The 19810-nt window shown below is 42.3% G+C and overlaps 1 protein-coding gene across 2 annotated transcripts in view; it reads right to left on the reverse strand.

The window, feature by feature from the left end:
* Nucleotides 1-19810, reverse strand: part of Arfgef3 (ARFGEF family member 3) — a 159219-nt gene that overhangs the window by 117976 nt on the left and 21433 nt on the right. For both annotated transcript variants that reach the window (XM_087655188.1, NM_001427849.1), the window contains 1 exon segment: nt 1254-1335. In XM_087655188.1, coding sequence (XP_087511314.1) covers nt 1254-1335 — 82 coding nt within the window.

Raw genomic sequence — 19810 nt, forward strand, 5'->3', positions numbered from 1 at the left:
GCCGGGTCTCTTTGACCCTAAAACCTTGGAGAATTGCCCACAAGGACAAATGCCACTGTAGGCTTGGACTTTACTGTGCTTCAGAGGCCAAAGGCCTCATTAAATCAGTGAGTCTATATAACCATTGCCTTGTTGTGCCTGGGACTGCACCCATTTTGTTTGGTTTCAAACACAACTCTCAAGTAGCTTGACTTTTAGGATTAGGATTTTTTTTCCCCCAGTTTTGTTCTAGAAACAAAATATATTAATCCGTTCATGAACCTAATTACAGAATTAAAAAAAAAAAAGCAACATAAGTCAGATCCAGAAAGACAAATATGGTGCTTCTCTCTTTTTTCTGGAGCCTGTATTTTACAGTGATACATAAAATCATATATATATATGTATACATATATATACATATATACACATACATATATAATGTGAGTAGAAGGAAGATGTCTAGAGGCAGAATAGAAGCAGACTCAGGACAGGGAAACAGAGGGGCTGGCATGGGGGAGAAGGGAGAAGAGAATAGGGTGAATACTATCAAACTATATGATATGCCTTCATGACATAGCTTTCTGAAACCTCATTACCAAGCATGGGGAATATACTCCAATTATAATGCCATGCCACATGCAGGAAAATGGATACAAGAAGCTCATTCAGCCAGTATCAGAGAGCAAGCGTATCTTCTCTCATCTGTGGTTAGCAAGTGTCATATAGATAAAAAAAATAGAATCATATGTAGACCCATGGCATGAAAATAGAAGGGAACTGTCTAAGGAAACAAAGGGGCTCATGGGAGGTGGGAGGCCAGGGGATATGGGGGAGTCTGCTCAATGTATAATTGTATGAAAATTTAATTTAAAAAATTGATAGAAAACAATCATAAAATCTTCTAGTTTACTATTAATCCCAATTGTACAAAACCACAGATGTGGAATACAGATAAGATGTGAACTGATGGGAACTTCTAGGGGTCACTTTTTCCTGGGACCCCTAACTTTCCAAAAAGTTGGACTCTACGATAAAAGTTCATCCCTATGTGGGCTTAGCTGATCCCTGAGAATCAATGCTGGACTATGTTGACCAAGTAAAACTGTGTCCAGAGAAATTCTGGAGGCTAAGATCTTGCCCCTTTTGTGGCTATTATCTTAATCTAATCAAAGTTTTAGACAGTTGACATTCACGTGCCAATGATTTTCTCTTTCAATGCCAATGTGGTCTGTCAACTTCTGTCACATGACTGCCTCTCGTCAAAGTCATACCTGCATTCCTGCCAGAGCATGTTGGGCCAGCTTCACATTCTTTGATTCCAAAGCCAACTGGAGAGGCAGCAAGCATTTCTCCCTGCAGACACAAGAACAAGTACATCATGTGAGCTCAGCAAACCTGGTAGCCATGCACTATAAACGTTATGCATAACCCCCCACGAACCCTCCTCACCCCAATCTCCCCATCACCAGCATCACAACCCCTATCACCCTAAACCCCACAACCACCACCCCAAACCCCATGACTACCACCATCCCAACCCCTACCACCATCACCCAAAAAACTAGAACCCAATCATTGCACATGGAAATCAACAAAGCTGTGTAGAAATGACAATACATCAGGAGCTTGCCCTCTTAGTGTGGCCGTAGGAAGAACAGATACAATTACTTCTTCTCATGGGTCTACAGTACACTAAGTGCCATACAGAGGGATCTGTAGACACACTTTCCCCTTCCCCAGATTAATGCATCGCTCATACCCAGTACACCAGCTACAGGGAGCAGCATTTGCATACATTTCTATGTCCCACCCCATCCCTTTTTTCTACCTAGGAAGTAACTGCATCATGACTTAACATTCTTTATTCATATACATTTAAGTTCTCTTAATTTGCTGATTTCCCCCTAACTTAAAGAGTACATTAGTCACTCACAATAGTTTATAGTCTCCCTCAAGTCCAGAAAAATACATTGCAGAAATATAGCCACACATCAACACCTTTGGCCAATGGAAGACACAAATATATTTGAAAGATGGAGCCTAAAGGGTAAGAGCAACCCAAGCAATCTGTTTGCATTTTCAGCAGAAGCTAGATAGACAAGAGAGCAAGCCACAGGGCTAGAGTCTAGGGTCACATTTGTGGAGGAATAAGGGCCACTGCTATAGAATACAATGAAACGGAAAGTCAGCTATAGCCTTGGTTCCTTCCTGTCCACCCCACAGCTCTGCAGTCTTCCTGTGGAGTCGTCCGCCAGCTCCCCACTGACTGAGGGTCTCTAACACTTGCTGACTGCAGCTGTGAAGACAGCTGATGACAAGGCAGCAGGAAGAACAGGACACACAGCGCCTAATCCTTTTCACCTCTCTCCTTGCCGACCCAGTGACCCAACGGCCGGTTTTACATGATGATCAATGAACAGTGCTGCCAGTTTACAGTAGGCACGTCCTTTGGCAGATAGATGAATAGCACAGAGATGTACTGCCAGATGGGTGGCTATAACTTTGTCGTTGTTAACAGCGCTGTCTGCCCTTCTAGGTGACAAGGAAAAAAAAAAGCACTATCGAGCTTACAGAGGAAGTGACGAGGCTTCCAGTTTGGCTTCTTTTTGTTCCATTACAACCAGTTCATAGGCTGGAGAAGTAATTAGACGAGAGAAAACAGAGAGGGGAGGAGGAGTCAGGGGTTGATGGTGTGACAACAGAAGCAACCCTGGACTTCACTTGCAAACCCTGAAACGATCACATCTCCATCAGGATGAATTTACTGTGAAAGAGCCTTCGTCTCCATCCTGGAATCAGATCTGACAGTGAGGCCCAGCACCAAGAAGCCACTCAGTCAATACAAACCCCTCAGAGCCTTGGGAATGAGAAAATATGAGGTAGATGCAGGCTGATACTGCACATGTGTTACATATTATAGATCAAGGCTGGGTGAGTGCCAAATCCAGGAGTAGTAGGCATTCTTTTGTAAGCATCCCTTGGGAGGCAGTAAGATGCTCATATACAACTGAAAAAAAAAATCACTGCCACTCCTCTATCTGCATAAATAGTCCCTTCAGTCCTTACTCTACCCCACGACTAATCTGAACTAGGTTGCTGACAAATTCCAGGAGTGCCAGGCTGCATCATGACTCTGAAGCACTTTACTAGTTTGTTCGTCACGCTGTTATGAAGGCAGGCCTGGCCGCATGAGATCGTTTCAACAAAGTTTGTGCGGGGTTGAAAGGTATCAGTTTCTGTGAGGGCTGTGGGTTATGGAATCATTCAGACATGAACCAAATCATAAGTTTGTTAAATCCAAACCACCCATCCACTAAAAAGGCCGTTCTTAAAGCCAATACTGAGATGGGAACAATGGTTTACACTTGTAGTCCCAGAACTTAAGAGGTTGAGGTAAGAGTATCGTTGCAAGCTTGAGGCCAGTCTGGTCTAGATGGCGAGCACCAGGCCAGGTCAAATTTGGTAGTATGTGAAATTCTATCTGAAATAAAATAGAATAAAAACCAATCCTAAAGAGTTGAAGTAGAGCAGGGAGTAGCAGAATTTTTCAATGCACAGACAGGTAATATGAGCTATGCACTTCACATGGTCTCCATTAGAATTGCTCAATTCTGCCAGATATAAAAGCAGCCATAGACATTAAGTAAATCAGTAAGCATGGCCATGTTCCAATAAACCTGTATTTATAAAACCAGGTAAGGGGCCAGATCTGACCAACATATTAGTCTGCCCAGCCCTGGCACAAATTATGCCTTAGAACACGAACTAAGCAGATCTAGCCTTCTCGTGTTTCTAAAAGCTTTCGCAAGACACAGAGCTAATTGCCTTAGAAGGGCATTAAGAAAACCAAAAACAGGTCCAAAATCTCTATTAGAAAATAAGTGCTTTGGAGAAATATCATTGAAGGCAACGACTTCACTGGGCACTAAACCCAGCTCTCCTGTCCGTCCACTGAACCAACATTTGGTGCCAATAATATGCCAGGCAACGTATACAGATCTGGGCCCAAGCCCACAAAGAACAGGACAAAGCAGGTGCCTTTGTTAATTCATATGCAGAATGAACTAGAAGAAGAGAATTGTTCTTAGCAGGCACTGTTTCCACATTTAGTTTTATTTACAACTACAGCTTTAAAATAAGCCTATCTATCTTCAGGTCACATTAGAGAACGCTTGGGTTCAGGGGAGTCTTGCAGCCTGCCCAAGTCTACTCAATTCATATGTATTGGACATAATTCAAATCTAGCTCTGTCTGACAACCTAAAACAAATTCTTCCTAACCTCCTTTTGTATCAAAAGTGCAGAGCAAAGCTCTAACAGCTGTTTCTTAAGCTTTTTTAGGTCATGGATATGAAAAACTCCAGGTCAAAAGGGGAGGACAGAGGGGAGTTATATGTTCAAAGTACATTAAACACACAAACAAAATGTCCTTGTGAAATCTAGCACCATGTACAATGAAAACAGGCCAATTCAAAACTTTACTTAGGGGCTGGGGAGACAGATACATGGCTGAGTGGAGAATGTGTTTGACACACAAGCATGAAGCCAGAGTTCAGAGGCCACATAAAATCTGGGCAGCTATGGCAGCCACCAATAATCTACTTAGAATGCAGAGACAGAAGATCCAAGGAAGAACTGACTAGCTAAAGTAATCAAGTGTTCTTGCTTTCTATTGCTGTGGTAAAGCACTCTAGCCAGAGCAGCTTGAGGGAAGAAAAGGTTTATTTTGGCTTATAGTTTAGAGTTTGTCACTGACATAAGTCAAGGCAGGAGCTCAAGCAAGAATTTGAAACAGAAATCGTGGAAGAAGAAGCTATTGCTTTCCACTCCCCTTCTTCCCTCCAAGGATTTATTTTTATGTGTATATGTGTGCTTGAGTAGATGTATATGTACCATGTGTGTGCAGATGCTTGCAGAGGCCAAAAGAGGGTGTCGTACCTCACAAAACTTGACTTATAGGTGACTATGAGATGCCTGATGTAGGTGCTGGGAATGAACTCCTAGGTCCTCTACAAGAGCATCAAATGTTCTTAAACTCTGTGCCCTCTCTGTATCCCCTTAGCCAACTTCTTTTATATATCCCAGAACCCCTGACCCAGGGCATGAAACTACCCGAAGTGGGCTAAGGTCTTGTACTGGCTAATTTTATATTAACATGACAAGCCAGCTCTCATTTAGGAAGACAAAACTTCCAATTGGAAAAAATGCCTTCAATGCATTGGCCGTTGGGCACACCTGTGGTGCATGTTCTTGATTGATGTGGGCCCAGCTCACTGTGGGCGGTGTTACTCCGGGGATGTTGTCCTTGGAACTATAAGAAAGCCAGCTGAGCAAGCCAAGAGGAGCAAGCAAGTAAGCAGCATTCCTCCATGGCCTCTGGATCAGTTCCTGCCTCAAGTTCATACCTGAACTTCTTTTGATGGAGGGTTGCGATATGGAAGTATAAGTGAAATAGGCCCTTTCCTCCCCAAGTCTTAGCATTTTATCACAGCAGTGAAATTCCTAAGATGGGCCTCCTACATAAATTAGCAAGATAATCCCTGAGACATGTGCAAGGTCAATCTGATCCGAGGACTCGAGAATGGAGACTCCCCTTCTCAGGGTGCTCTAGGTTGAGTCAGCTGACAGTCAAAATTCACTGAGTTTGGCAAGCCCTGAATTGACAAGAGAGCCTGCTTCAGGAAATAAATCAGAGAAGAGCTGAGGAAGACTCCCAGCATCAACTTGGGGCCTTCACATTCACCTGCTCACGAGCACCTACACACATGTGCTTAGTATGTAAACACACACATACACGCATCACACATATACACACACGTTATTTAAAAATAATGAATTGTTTAAAACTAAATGAATCTGGCAAATCGCTTTCTTCCAGACAAGCTTAGTTACTTCCCGATTGCTGTAATAAGACACCAGGACTGAGGCAGCTTATTGAAGGAAGGATTTACTTGGGGCTTAGAGTTCCATGGGAATAAGAGTACATCACCACCACTTGGGGGTGGGGGTGGGCAATGGCTGTGGGTTGCCATGGCAACTGGAGCCGGACGCTGGAAGCTGAGGGCTGAAGGACCACACACAGGAACTAGGGATGGCAGGAGAGTTTTTAGACCTTAAAACCACTCTTAATGACCCACCTCCACCAACAAGGCTATACCTACTAAGCTCCCATCAACAGTACCAGTGACTGGGGACCAAATATTCAAATACCTGAGAATATGGCAGACATCACATTCAAACCACAACAGGAAGGAATGTATTATTTTCTAGGAGATTCTTGGGCACCGCTCTCCCACAAGTTCTGCGGGGATTCAAAGTCAGTGCACGGAAGGGAAGAACCTTGCCCAATACAGTAGAAACTTGAGTGTCTGTGCCCAGTCAAGGACTGCTTTGCTAGTTTGCTAGCTTGGCTAGACAGCCTCTGACAAGATTCTACATCAATAGCCAGCACAGATTCAGGGGGATGGCTGATTGTCCTTACATCTGAGGCCCCTCAGGCCCTCTCATTCTACAGTTCTTTAGCAGTCTTCAGCTCAGAGCCTTCTTCAGCTGGAAAGGAATGCACACAGGAATCAACAGAACTCACGGGGCACAGCTGATTTCCTCCCCTGCCCTGTAATACCACTAACCCCCCTGCCTTCCTTTTGTAGTGAGTTTAACGAGAGTGTGTGACAGGCCTGTTAATTGGGGCCGAGGATTTATAATGAAGATGCAACATGGCACACACCCAGTCCCCTTGAACTTTTGGAACACAGATAAATCATCTTTTGATCTTTCTAGATGCTGCCTCACTGGGGAAAAAAAGCACAGGAAAACCAACATTCATTTGCATTTATTGGCCACTTTTTATGCACAGGCACATGCAAATTCTTTCTTGCCTAATTAACTGACGGCAGCAGGCTCTAGTTGCATGTCCTGACATGCTATTATTCCTTGAAAAATAATTAGCAGCACTCTAGTCCTCACGCCAAAGACATTATCCTCTGACACGGTGTCTGGTCACGTCAAGGAGACTGACCCCGTCTCCTTAACTGCTCTGCCATAGATCACAGACCAGTTTAATTGGGCTGGAAGGCAACCGAGGACAAATTTAAAAAAGAATGGGAGAGAATTACAACCTGCTAATAATTACCTGCTAACACGAGAAGAAATAAGATGTTTTAGTGGAACCACATTTTTTTTTTCAAGGTTTGAGGTGATTCTTCTTTGATGCTCTGGGTGGGAAGCATCAACAGGGCACTTTACATTTATAATATTATGTTTATACACCAGAATGCTAGGACTTGGCTAGGAGCCATACATTAAGCCACCATATGATCCTCTGGTATCTCCTGTTGAAATTGGTAGCTTTTACATACAATATGCAACGCTATACTACTTCATATTTACCTTGATTACTACACATAAACAATTACAAAACCAAAATTCACATTTTATTGGGTCACAACTTGAAATTGCACCCATTGAAAGTACAGGTATACTACGCTTTAGACATGACTAGCGTGTGGTCCCCAGAGCAGCAATGTTGTAAGGTGAGGCTGGCTGGTCACTGGGACAGAGCCATCCCGAGGAGACTAATTCTCTCTCTCAGATCTAAGTGGCAGATGAGTTGTTGTTCCTTGTCATGTTCTCCCAACATGGAGGTGGCATGACATTATCGCCAGAGGCCAAGAAGATTCTAGACCCACGATTTTGAATCCCTCAAATGGTAAGAACAAACGAATGTCTTTTTAAATAAATGGCTCTCACAAGCACTCCGTCATATTGAGAAAACAAACACAACAAAAATAACAACAAACTAAGACTAGATTTAATTGTGAAAAAAAAAAAATGAAGCTAATTGGGCCCAGGACCCATGGTTCCAGGGGAGAACATCCTATTCTTCTTAAGCTAAACAACACAATATGAAACTGCTTCCTACGCTCTAGTGCTTCTCTCAGCCCTCACCAGAGAAGCTTCTTTTCTCAATGGATGTTGATGAATACAACGACTCCTGATTGAACCATGGACAAAGAACAAGAGGCTGCAGAGAGCTCAGTTCTAAATGGGGGCTCAGGGATCATCAAGGAATACCAGTAGAAAGGCTGTACAAGCAAGAGGTTGGGAGAGAGAAGTGAAAATAGGGAAAGAACTAAAAGGATTAATGAGTTTGGGTAGATCTGATCACAATAGAATATACTTATGTCTGAAACTCCCAACTTTTGAAACAGGAATGCTAATGACCACCAGTGCTGGAAACGGAGACAGGCGTAGTAGCCCAGGTCATGGGTCATCATCTTCTTTTGAGTGGTAGTCCATGAGACAGCGTGGTTTTCTTTATGACGTTATGAGAAGTTCCAAGCTGTTTGTAAGTGAAAAACAAGTCATTCCTCGGATGTTCTTACTGAGCTTAAGACACGGCCACCACCACTCCCAGGAACCATGATCTTCCCTACCGGCCTCCTGTGTGAGACTCACCAAGCTGTCTTCATGCTTATACATACAGATCTTTTGTGCAGTTTGTACCAACACTGATGAATTTCCCTGGTGAAGCTTTTGCCTGAGTCAGTTCCACAGAGCCAATTGGAACGAAATTGGTTCCTTAATGCGCACTCTCTGGAGTACAGTTAAAACATTTCCATTTTATTTCTATTCTCATTTATATTCTATTGAAATTGCTTCTGTCAGTGTCATTCCTTTTCCCTTATATTTAAAACGAAGATTAGATTCACCTATCAGAAGCTATTAGGCCTCAGGGACATAGCTTGGATCAACATGAAATCCATTTTCTTCCACAGGCTTGCAAGATTACTTAGCAAGCTTACTGCCATCACTAAGTTGAGCATATGTAGTTGTCATTTCTCCGAAGTCAGAAAAGGTTGAACGTTGGCAACTTTAGGTGATTCAATCTAGTACAGAAATCCTGAATAACACGGTGATGCTCATATTTTACCTTGGTATTTAAGGTTGTGTTATCTATCATTTTCATATAAAAATGATCATGTGTACATAAAAATATCCAAGCGTATAAGAATATCTAGCACTGGAAATGAATTCAGCTTCTGCTTAAGAAAGAACTTACTTAGGTCAGGCTAACAATGGGCATTTCCACAGGGCAACTTTTTCTCTTCTCTTCTTTTTTCTCTTTTCTTTTCCTTTTCCTTTTCCTTTTCCTTTTCCTTTTCCTTTTCCTTTTCCTTTCCCTTCCTTTCCTTTCCTTTCCTTTCCTTTCCTTTCCTTTCCTTTCCTTTCCTTTCCTTTCCTTTCCTTTTCACAAATACTTTCTGAATCAGTCCTACCAGATACTTTCATACTTGGAAGAGAATGAATGTTTCCTGTTGTCACCAGACCTGGCTCCTGGTAAAATGTTCCCTACAATATTTCTTTCCCTTCTTCAGCTCACAAAGGCATAAGAGAACTCACTGCCACACACAGGGGGGTATGAAGAATGAATGCTTTCTTCCATTTCTCTCTGGAATTTACAAATGTCCTACATGTTCTATATGGCTGCTGTTCTGACTAAGGTGTATTAAGGGTTTATAGTTTCAGAGGTTGGTTCCCTGACCAGCATTGTGAGGAGCACAGTACCAGGCAGGCGTGGCACTCACCTAGTAGAGTTCATTCTAATCCACAAGCTTGAGGCAGAGAAAGCAAACTGGGAATGCTGTGGGCCTTTGAAACCTCAAAGCCCAATCCCTAGTGACACACCTCGTCCACCAAAGCCACACCTCCTAACCCTTTCCAAACAGTTCCACTGACCAGTACCTTGCATTAAAACAAATGAGGTTTTCGAGGTCTTTTCTCACTCAAAACAGCACAGCATATGATAAAGCACGCTTGTCCATCATCTGAAGAATTTTCAATGCTAGATTTTTCTCCCTTCTATTCCCTTTGCAATTTGTGTTGAACTTTGAAAATATCTTCAAACAAAATAGAAATCAACATAGATACAACAATATTTCGCTACAGTGTTATGAAAGAACAAGAGATTTGTCTCTTCTAGTCTAAAATTCTGTTCTTTCAATATTTGAAAATCATGAAACATGAGTAAAGAAGATAATTGATAAGGGAGAATCAATTTTTAATAACTTTGGAAGAAAATTAATGATAGAGTACAGCTTGGTATTATCACTTGAAGTCTAGCAATTATCAATATTACCATTTCTACCATAGGATATAAAATCTATATAGTCAGATGGAGAAACTATACCTGGGGGACAACAGCTGACATGATGTCTATATTATTTCTAAGGATGACTGTTCTAGAATCCATTTTTGACAAAAATTGAACACTAGTGTAACACTAGGTTCTGATTTGGCAGTGAGCACAGAACAAAAGGAAGCGTGGATATTGTTCCTGTTTAAGAATAAGAGTGAGCACACCTTCCAAACATGGCTGAAGGTAAAATACCAGTGTTAACAAGGCTGTTTAAAGGGTGCCTGTGTAAATAAGCAAATGCATTAAGAAGGCTAGAGCCAGTGGCTGTCTCACCTCAGGGAACAGCCCAAGCACTGGCCATATACTGGTCTTTTTCATTGGGCCAAGCATTTACCACTTTTAACCAAAGGGTATTTGAGACAAGGGGGGATGACAGTTGTGACAGTTATCAAAATCTTTCATGTGCCAGGTACATTAAATGGCTTAGTGTGCCATTTAGGGATTCCCATGACAAACGAGGACAAACATTGCCTCAGTGGATGCTGAAGGAATCAAGAAGAAAGAAATTCTGCAACTGGACACAAGGTAGGACTTGCTCCTGGCCAGTCCGCAGCCTTCATGCTTAGGCTTTTGTTGTTGTTCTTTATTTCGGCCAATCTCATTGACTGCTGGATTAAACAGTTCACACAGAGCAGAGCAAGCAGGGGAAGGAAGGTCCACAAACAAGCCAGATAGCTCTCCAGGGTGATGGCACTTGTTACCAGGCCTGCCAACCTGAGTTTAAACCCCAGAACCCACAGGAAAGGAGGAAAAAACTGGTTCCCTCAAAGGTTTTCCTCTGACTTCTACACACACACACACACACACACACACACACACACACACACACACACGGAGAGAAAGAAAGAAAGAGAGAGAGACAGAGAGACAGAGAGACGACAGAGACAGAAAGAGAGAGAGAATGAGAGATGAGAGAGAGGTGTACACCACACACACTAAATGTAATAAATAGTAAAGATATTCCCTTCTTTCTATTCATTGGCAGTCCATCCTTGTATTCCCTGCCATCAGCTTGTTTGGGAACAAGGGGGCGTAGAAAACCCTCCAAAATTACATTTACACTATAATTTTTATCTTCCCATCTTAGGCTCCCAATAGCAGAGATGACAGGCATGGACCACCAAGCCTCTCTGTTTCTATGTCTTAAAGAGTTAGTGGCTGCTAAAATGTAATGTTTGGGAAATAATGGCAGAAGAAAAATGTCTGTACAGGTTTCATCATAGTTGCGATTTAAAAAAAAAAATCACACTTTCGATCCTAGCTTGGCTGGATCTACAGACGCAGAACTCACAGATCTTGGAGGCTAGATCATAGACTAGAGAACAGTGGCGTTCATTGGCCCTTCCCTGTGCCAGCAAACACTCTCACCACCTTCCCTTCCTTGGTTTCTCCTGGACTCCTGAACACCACACCCACTTCTAGCATGGCGTTAGTCTAAGTCCTCCTGCACTCCTGCTGTGCTCACCTCATCTCTCCTGCCTTCTCACCCCATCAAAGCTGTGCTGTAGCCTCGGAGCAACCCCCTCTTCTTTCATCTTGAAACAAAATCTCCTGGTCATTTTTCAAAGGCTTACTGGATTTTGTCTCCCCTGCCTGCCCCCAAATGCCTTCCTGACTCAAACTAGGATTGCTTGTGAACCCAACATTCAGTTGCTAGTCCTATTTCTAATGGAAATTAAGTGAATGTAATATAAATAGAATACATCTAGAATACATCCCCCTACAAACAAGCATGCAGGCTTCCCACGAAAATGATACCAGCATGATACATGCCTACGGAAATTGATCTGCCCTCTGGAGTTTATGGCAGCACACGCGTTTTGTTAGTTAATGCCCTTTTTTCATGATGTAACACTCCAGCTGGCAACAAAGAGTCAGGGCTCTGCCAGGATTTCAGCAGGAGCTCGGCATCCCTCTGACACAAAGTAGCCAGCTGAAGCAATGCACAGGAAAGACTTCCAGCCTCAAGAAGCAAATCTTAGGCAAGAAGAGAGGACATTGGCATTAGCATCTTTTTATATGCTGATAACATTGTTTAAATATGTAGCTACTTTTGAAAATAGCAGCTCTATGGCATAAAACGTCTTTTGGAGAAGTCTACAAAACCAAGGACAGGCCTGTTCTGCTCAAAAGCGGAACAGAACAACAAATCACCTTGGAGAAACATTGATTCTTTAGGCCTTATTAATGGCATACTAGTCTGTCAAAACTCACAATGAGATGCAAACATAATTAATAGAACTTTTACAAAGCAAGTGTGCTGACAGCAGAATGTGAAGCAAGACTTCTGTCAAGTAGAAATTTCTAGTACTTGTGGGTAGTGCTCATGCTTGTCTAAGCCTCAAGAAAATTTATAAAACAGATCAGGAAGTTGGCCCAGTGGTACGGCCTATAATGCTGGCTAATGGGTAGCTGGAGGCAAGTAGAGTGCAACTTCAAGGTCTGTCAGGTCTACAAAGTGAGTTCAAGATCAGCCTGGGCAATTTGGAAAAGACTTTGTCTCAAAGTGAACTGAACATAAGGATAGAGTTCACTTGCCTAGAATATGGAGGACACTGGATTTCACCCTAGTTCCAGTTAAGCAGGGCAGAGACAGGTGACTGGGAAAATGGCTCAATTGGTAAGGTACTTGTGAAAACATCTGACTGAGTCCAAATCCTCACCATCCATGTAAGAAGCCATGTATAGTGACATACGTGTGCTTTTATTCTCAGCACCAGGGAGGCAAAGACAGGAGGGTCCCTAGAGTTTACTGACCGGGCTGTCTAGACAATTGGTGTATTCCAAGTTCAGTGAGAGCTGCGATCTCAAATGATAAGGTGGAAAAGTGATTGATTTAGACGCATAATATAAACTTCTGGCATATCCATACAACACATACTTACACACACATGAACACACAAATAGACATACAACAATAACAGTGAACACTTTAGTAACATAGACAAATTTCTTTAATAAACACTGATTTAGCCTACTATATACCCAGGCAGTACACGAAATACTAGGTATATAATATAAAATCTCAGATTAGGGAGGTGACATATTATTGATAACATGCAAACACATGGTGAAGGCAGACCTGTATTTTATAGTCACTAAAAATGGAACAGATCCTGGGGTAAAAAATATAAGCATCTTTATAGATGTGATGACATTCATTTGGCCTTGTAATGGAGGGGACAGAGTAAGTCTTGGTCAGACAGGGAAAGAAGCAAGGAAAGACAAAGGTGCCAAGTAGGTTCATGCATAAGTTAATGTCCTACTGAGACCAGACAGGGAAGTTGGTGAGTACAAGAGTTTGTGTGCCAGGGTTTATACGGTCTCACATGCCTTGGCAGGGAGACTGGCAATGGGCCAGCTGAAAATAAGGAGCCCAGGGGAGATCTTCAATCAAGGGGATAATATGATCTCAGACATCATCTACAAAATGGAGCTTCGTTTACAGTGTAGAAATGGACACAAGCAGAATATGATAGGGAAAATCAGAATAATCCAAGTCCTTATTTTCTTCATCTAACATATGAAACTAAGGGCTAGAGAGATGAGTTAGTAAAATGCTGTGCAAGCATGAGGACCTCAATTCGGGTCCTCGATACCCATGTAAAAGTGGGGTTCTGTGGCATACTTCTGTAACTCCAGTGCTTGAGACAAGAAAACACAGACAGGATGATCCCCAGATCACTGGCCACTTAGCTTGGCCAAGCTGACGAGCTTTAGGTTCCGTGAGATATTTGCTCTTGAGAAGTAAGACGGAGAATCAGCAAGGAGGGCATCACCATGTGACCTGTGGCCTCCACATACACGCTCTCTCACACTTTTCCTCTCTCTTCCTGTTCCTCTCTAATGCACACACATATACATGTACCCGCCCCAGTACACATGCACATACCCATGACAATGCTTAGCATATACAAAATAAAAAATATGTAATGGTGGACACCCTGCAGGCAGGAGGAGCTGCAGTGGGCAAGGGGGCTTTTCTTGGGAGGCAGCCCACTCGACTGGCAACTTCCCTGTAGATCAATATGAAGATGAACTTTCATAAAATAATATTGTTCAGATGAGTTACTTTACAGAATTCCTGATTTGACTTATATAGTTTTAGGAAGATAAGGTTCATTGATAAAAAGTTTAAGGAGATGTTTAAGTTATAATAAAGTTAGAATTAAGAATAAAATGGGGCCCATGCCTTCTAGTGAAGGCTACATAGTTGGAAAAGGAATACAGTGAACTTCCATGCGTTATAAGCATGTAATCGTTCTTCAGGGAGGAAAAATGAGCTTGGGACAAGTTAGCAATCAAAGAAAACATTCATTCTAGGTTGGGTCTGAGTTCCTGGATCTTGTGATGTAGGGATGTGGCCACAGGCACAGGTTTCAGTGTGCACCATGAAAAGTTATGAACAATTCTATTGTGAATATGACCAGAGACTAGACAGCTAGCCAGTTTAGCTGAGCTAAATGAGCTTAAAACTGAGACCTAAGGTGACGATGATCTGTTTCTTGGAAAATACAAATTACCAACGGCTAAGCACAGAAAAACACTCACTGCTGTAGACTGGCCTTGCTTAAACTGTGTTAATCAATGATAGGAAAGTTATTGCTTGTGGAGAGAAAGATAGTTGGGAAATGTTTAGTTAGGTACGAATTTCAAAAGAAGAATACATAATCAATCATCCTGTCATAATTTCCTATTGTGTAATGATTTTAGTCTTTTTTGGAAGAATATGTTTTTGTAGTGATTGCTTTTAGAGAATACGTGACTTGTGTCTATGAGGTAATTTTTTTCTTACATAGAGAACTTTGTCTTAAGGTATGAAAAGGCTAAGAGAAAGAATAAAGTTTGTTGGAGCCTGTTTGTTGAAGCTTGCTCCATCCCCAACTCCATCCACCCAATGTGTGAGTGTGTGTGTGTGTGTGTGTGTGTGTGTGTGTGTGTGTGTGATTTCCCCCCTGTTTCTTTTCTCTAGTCACTGGTTGTCATTGGCAGCACTCTCCCCCTCCTCCATTGGCAGCACCATCATCCCCCATAGGCTGCTATCAGTCAGTCTCCAATCACTGACTCCACACTCAGCTTCCCTCAGTTTACCCTCTGGTGCTGAAACTAGCCTTTACCTGGAGAAGCATTGTAACAATGAAACAGCATACTAGTCAGATTCTTAACGGACTCCCCAAGGCCATTCTAATGTTCACAATACTCCTCACATCCCCTAGTTCAATCTTCCTACTATTTGATCTGTCCTGTCCCTCATGAGGTCCATGGACACAGATACAAACACTTCAGTACTCAAACCCCACAGATAACTCTTCACAGCTCTTGCAGCCACGAACACCTATGGTACTACATGCTATCTGAAAGACAGCTAGATCAGAAGCTCCGATGGGATTTCTGGAAGAGGCATTCATAGTCTGAGCAGGGAAAGTGAGTGAACAAAGATAGGGCATCAATAAGGAAGTCAGAAGGAATCTCTGATAATCAGGAAGAAACCAGGAAAGCCATCCCAACCCATGCCGCCTTAGTGCCAGTATGCTAGTCACTGAGTGCCCTCTTGTCACAGACAGTGGGATTGGCATACCTGCCTCTTAACTATACTATTACAGCACTAGGCAGATTGACAGGCAAATATTTCTGATATCAATGAGGCAATAGGATCAAGGCAAGTTAATAACATAACCTAGCAACCTAACTCTGTACTATAGAACACCGGACCCTGACAGAAGCATGAGTGTACTGTCAAAAGTTGAAAAAACAGTAGCAATCCCTGGGTCCCTGCTCTAGCATGCTCGGCAGAGGCATGGAAAGGGGAAAAGAAACAGCTGTATGCATCAGAGGCCGTCTCTTAGTGTCATGTCATTCAATCCTCACCAGAGCTTGGACAACGAACATTATCAGGTCAATGCCATAGATATAGACATGGGTCATGTATCCATGGGCAAAGCTAGTAAGGTGAAGAGCCCAGATCAGCATGGAAGGACCATATAGCAAAAAGGGCCTTCTTCAGCCTTTGTATAGCAACATATTCTCAAGGGAATACATGCTAACCTGGGGAGCAAAGGCATCTACAATATGAAAACAAATATAGGTGCTCCTAGGAGTTAACCAATATAATGAACACACACACACACACACACACACACACACACACACACACACACACACACACACACACACATTCTGTTAAATAATTCTATCCTATCCCCAGAACAGCTTACTATGACAGCCAATGCACTGACCTCCACTTCTAAGATGGGGCAATCTAGAATTGCATCCATCTGAATAGCATACTCCCATGTAAAATGAGCAGGTACACGAGGCCAGAAAATAGAACGGTCTATATCCGCCACTCTTCCGTTGACTTATCTACAACTATGAAAGTTTCAACATGGAGCCATTAAATTTAGCCTTGGATATAAAAGCTAAGTGTCAGGATAGTTTGAACCTGTTGAAAGGATAAGAATACTATCTCAAGTTGTAGCCCTAAAGTGGAGATGAAGTGTACCATTCGAGGCTAGCAATCGTTCATCAAACATATGCTTAGCACTTTAAAGCTGTCCTCTCAATTTGTTCTCTCATCCATCTTCACAGACGGCGCTCTCCTGAGTATTTCTGCTTATAGTAATTGCATTCTTAGGGACCCTCCTGGAAGGGTCACTGCCTCCTCAACTCCAGGGTATGCATAGAATTCAGAGACTTGTTAGGCAGGAAAAGGGTCAGACTACTATTGGGGAAAGACATTCATCCTCTTTGGCTTGTAATCAAGCAGCAATAAACGTCCTTGTGAAATCCGCTACCAAGTAAGTGAATGGTCTTATCAATACCACAGTGTCATGCTGCACTTAAAAGTTGCATTATGGTTTGGTGGTGAAGAGTTCCCCTGGAGTCTTATATATTAGAAACTTGGTCCCCTAGTGAATGGTAATGTTCTGGAGGTTCTAGAACCTTTAGAAGGTGGGGCCTAATTGGAGGAAGCAGTCATCGGGAGTGGGCCTTGCTTTGTGGAGTCAACAGGGGTGTGGGGAGAATGCCATCTGCCACATGCTTTCCCTACCCTGCTGTTTTGCATAAGCACACAAAGCACCCGTGGATGGAAACCTGAGCAGCTATAGGCCAAATGCATACTCCTCATGAAGCTGTTCTCCTAGTTACTGTGGTCACAGCAACAAACAGAAATTCATAAAACCAAACCTTTGCCTCTAAAGAGGAGCGACTCTCTTGTATTTCCACCTTTTAACCAATTATTAAGACCTTAACTGTGATAAGGCCAGTATTTAAATGACTTTCCCACTTCATTGGTACTTTAACTTGATGGAATTTTTAATGACTTTTAAAATGTTGTTAAAGAACATTAACAACATTAGGAAATATTACACACACACACACACACACACACACACACACACACACACACACTAAAGAATTATATACCACAAATCCCAGTTTTCATTACATACTCTTAGAAAGAAACAAACCAGATATTAAGGGTCATTATTTGTAAGGGATCTGGCTTTCACATTTGGTAGTCAAGCATAGTATTAGATTTAGATTTTATCAACCTTGGCTAAATTATCCTCCCAACTCCAGACTCATTTAAACAGTGGGGAAATATAATAAAACCATCCACATAGTTCAAGTGACATGAGATTGGGTGTCAATTACAGCTTCCAGGATTCTTCACTTTCTGTAGTAAGAATATCCTTAGTTCATACCCCAACAACAGTATCTCTGTTTTAATATATGTATTCTGTTTACATATGCATGTGTGTATCATTTATATATGGATTCTGTTAATTTCTAAGTAACTTAAAGTCAACATAGCCCAAGCAGAGATCTTTGTAACATTTTGAAGTTTTGGCTGCCGTCCTCTATTAAAAGTTCTTACTTCTTTCTCCAGACAATGAGACTCTTTCAGCCATCCTTGGAGAGCGCTAAATCTCACCAAATAATTTATTTTGGCAAGAAGCATCAGAGAACAAGGATGTAAAAGTCTATTTCTCCATACATTGTGACTTTATGCAAATATATGTTTGGGGATTCCAAATACCGGCTCTCCCTGTAGACTCAGTACAGTAAGCACATTTAAAGATAGGTGTTGGGGAGGACCCAAAGGGTTGGTTTAGCTCCTTATTCACTGCCTCCTTTAAGCATTACCACACACTCTTCTTCCCTCTTTTGGCCTAAAGAGTCAGCTGAAGACTTACAAGAAACAGCTGACTCAGGTCCAGCACTGTTTGATTTCAAGACGAGAAGTTCTCATCAGAAATTCAGTGTTGAAAGTTAGATATATTTTGCCGTAGACACAATCACCCCAAAGGCACTGCACTACCGCACTCACGATGGTACCCGACATTATGTGACTGCACGACTGTGTTTGCATTAGACTTCTGTTTGAAGAAAACCAAATATGGCCAATATTCTGTGTTTGTGTGTGACTGTCCAAGTATATATGAGCAAATGTGCATACATATGCAGGTCTCACTCCTCACCCTGATGGTGATGAACATAAACACAGTTAAAATGACCTTGGAAGACAATCCTACTCAAGTGCATGGGGCATTCATTCATTGTTCCTCCTTCATAAACTCTGGGTAGTGTTTACCTCCCCAGGGACACAGAAGGACCCAATGTCATGATTAGGCTAGAATTACTAGGTTGTCCCTGAGAAACCAGAGATTTCTCCTGCTGGGTTGCTAAGAAGCTTGGCCATCCACCTAGAGGCCAGGAGTTTCAAGCAAGGAGTCTCCTGGTTGTGTTTAAGGTAGGAGGTCTAAAAAGAGACAGAGCGCTATGGAAAGTGGTGGGGTCTGTTAAAATGAACTTCAGTCCAACTCTAGGAGATCTATGAGGTAGTCCTGGCCAAAACCCACAGATACAACCCTGGAACATGGCTTGGCTATTTACTGAATTTCTGTAGTGAGCACCGAGATATGAAAGAACTTTGGAAGCAAACTGGAGGTACATGCAGGGAATGGGAACCCATAGAAATGAGGCATCACTGAGCCACTGGTTCTGTTTCACACCCTGGCATTCCCTATGAATCTTAGTTCATAGTTCAGGTCATCTTACTTGCGCGATGGGGATGAATTCCTCTGCTTTCAGAAATGTGACGAGCAGGCCATTCTGCCTCAGTGACTCACCCTTAGTGAGTTGATTCTGACAGACTAACAGATAACTAACTGCCCTACGGTGGCTTCCCTACAGTCCTACCTCTCCAGATTTCTCTGCATCTCTGGAAATCCTTCCTTCTTGAAAGAACTAGGCCTGTTCGTCTGGGGCTGCCATTCTGCCTTTGTTTTGTCCATCTACTTTCTGTCTTAGATATAGGTACGTTACCTGGAATGTCAATGGCTGAGATAAAATGATAAGCCAAGGGACTGGGACACTACCAGTGCTGAGAGCCTACTTGTAGTCTGCCAGTCACATGAGGTTTCATTGGAACCGCTGTTAGCTTTCTATTATATAGTGGAATGGATTTGTAACTTACATACTTCAACCAGGCCCCATTTATAAAGAAAAGCAAATGTTCCATGACCACATATGTGCACGTTCCAGTAGATTTTTCCATGGATGAACGATGAAGTGATAGGAACAGTGATTCCTATTATAACACATTTAAATGGCGGGTAATCAA

Source organism: Rattus norvegicus, chromosome 1 (genome assembly GCF_021556685.1).
Source record: "Rattus norvegicus strain SHRSP/BbbUtx chromosome 1, alternate assembly SHRSP_T2T, whole genome shotgun sequence".
NCBI lineage: Eukaryota > Metazoa > Chordata > Mammalia > Rodentia > Muridae > Rattus > Rattus norvegicus.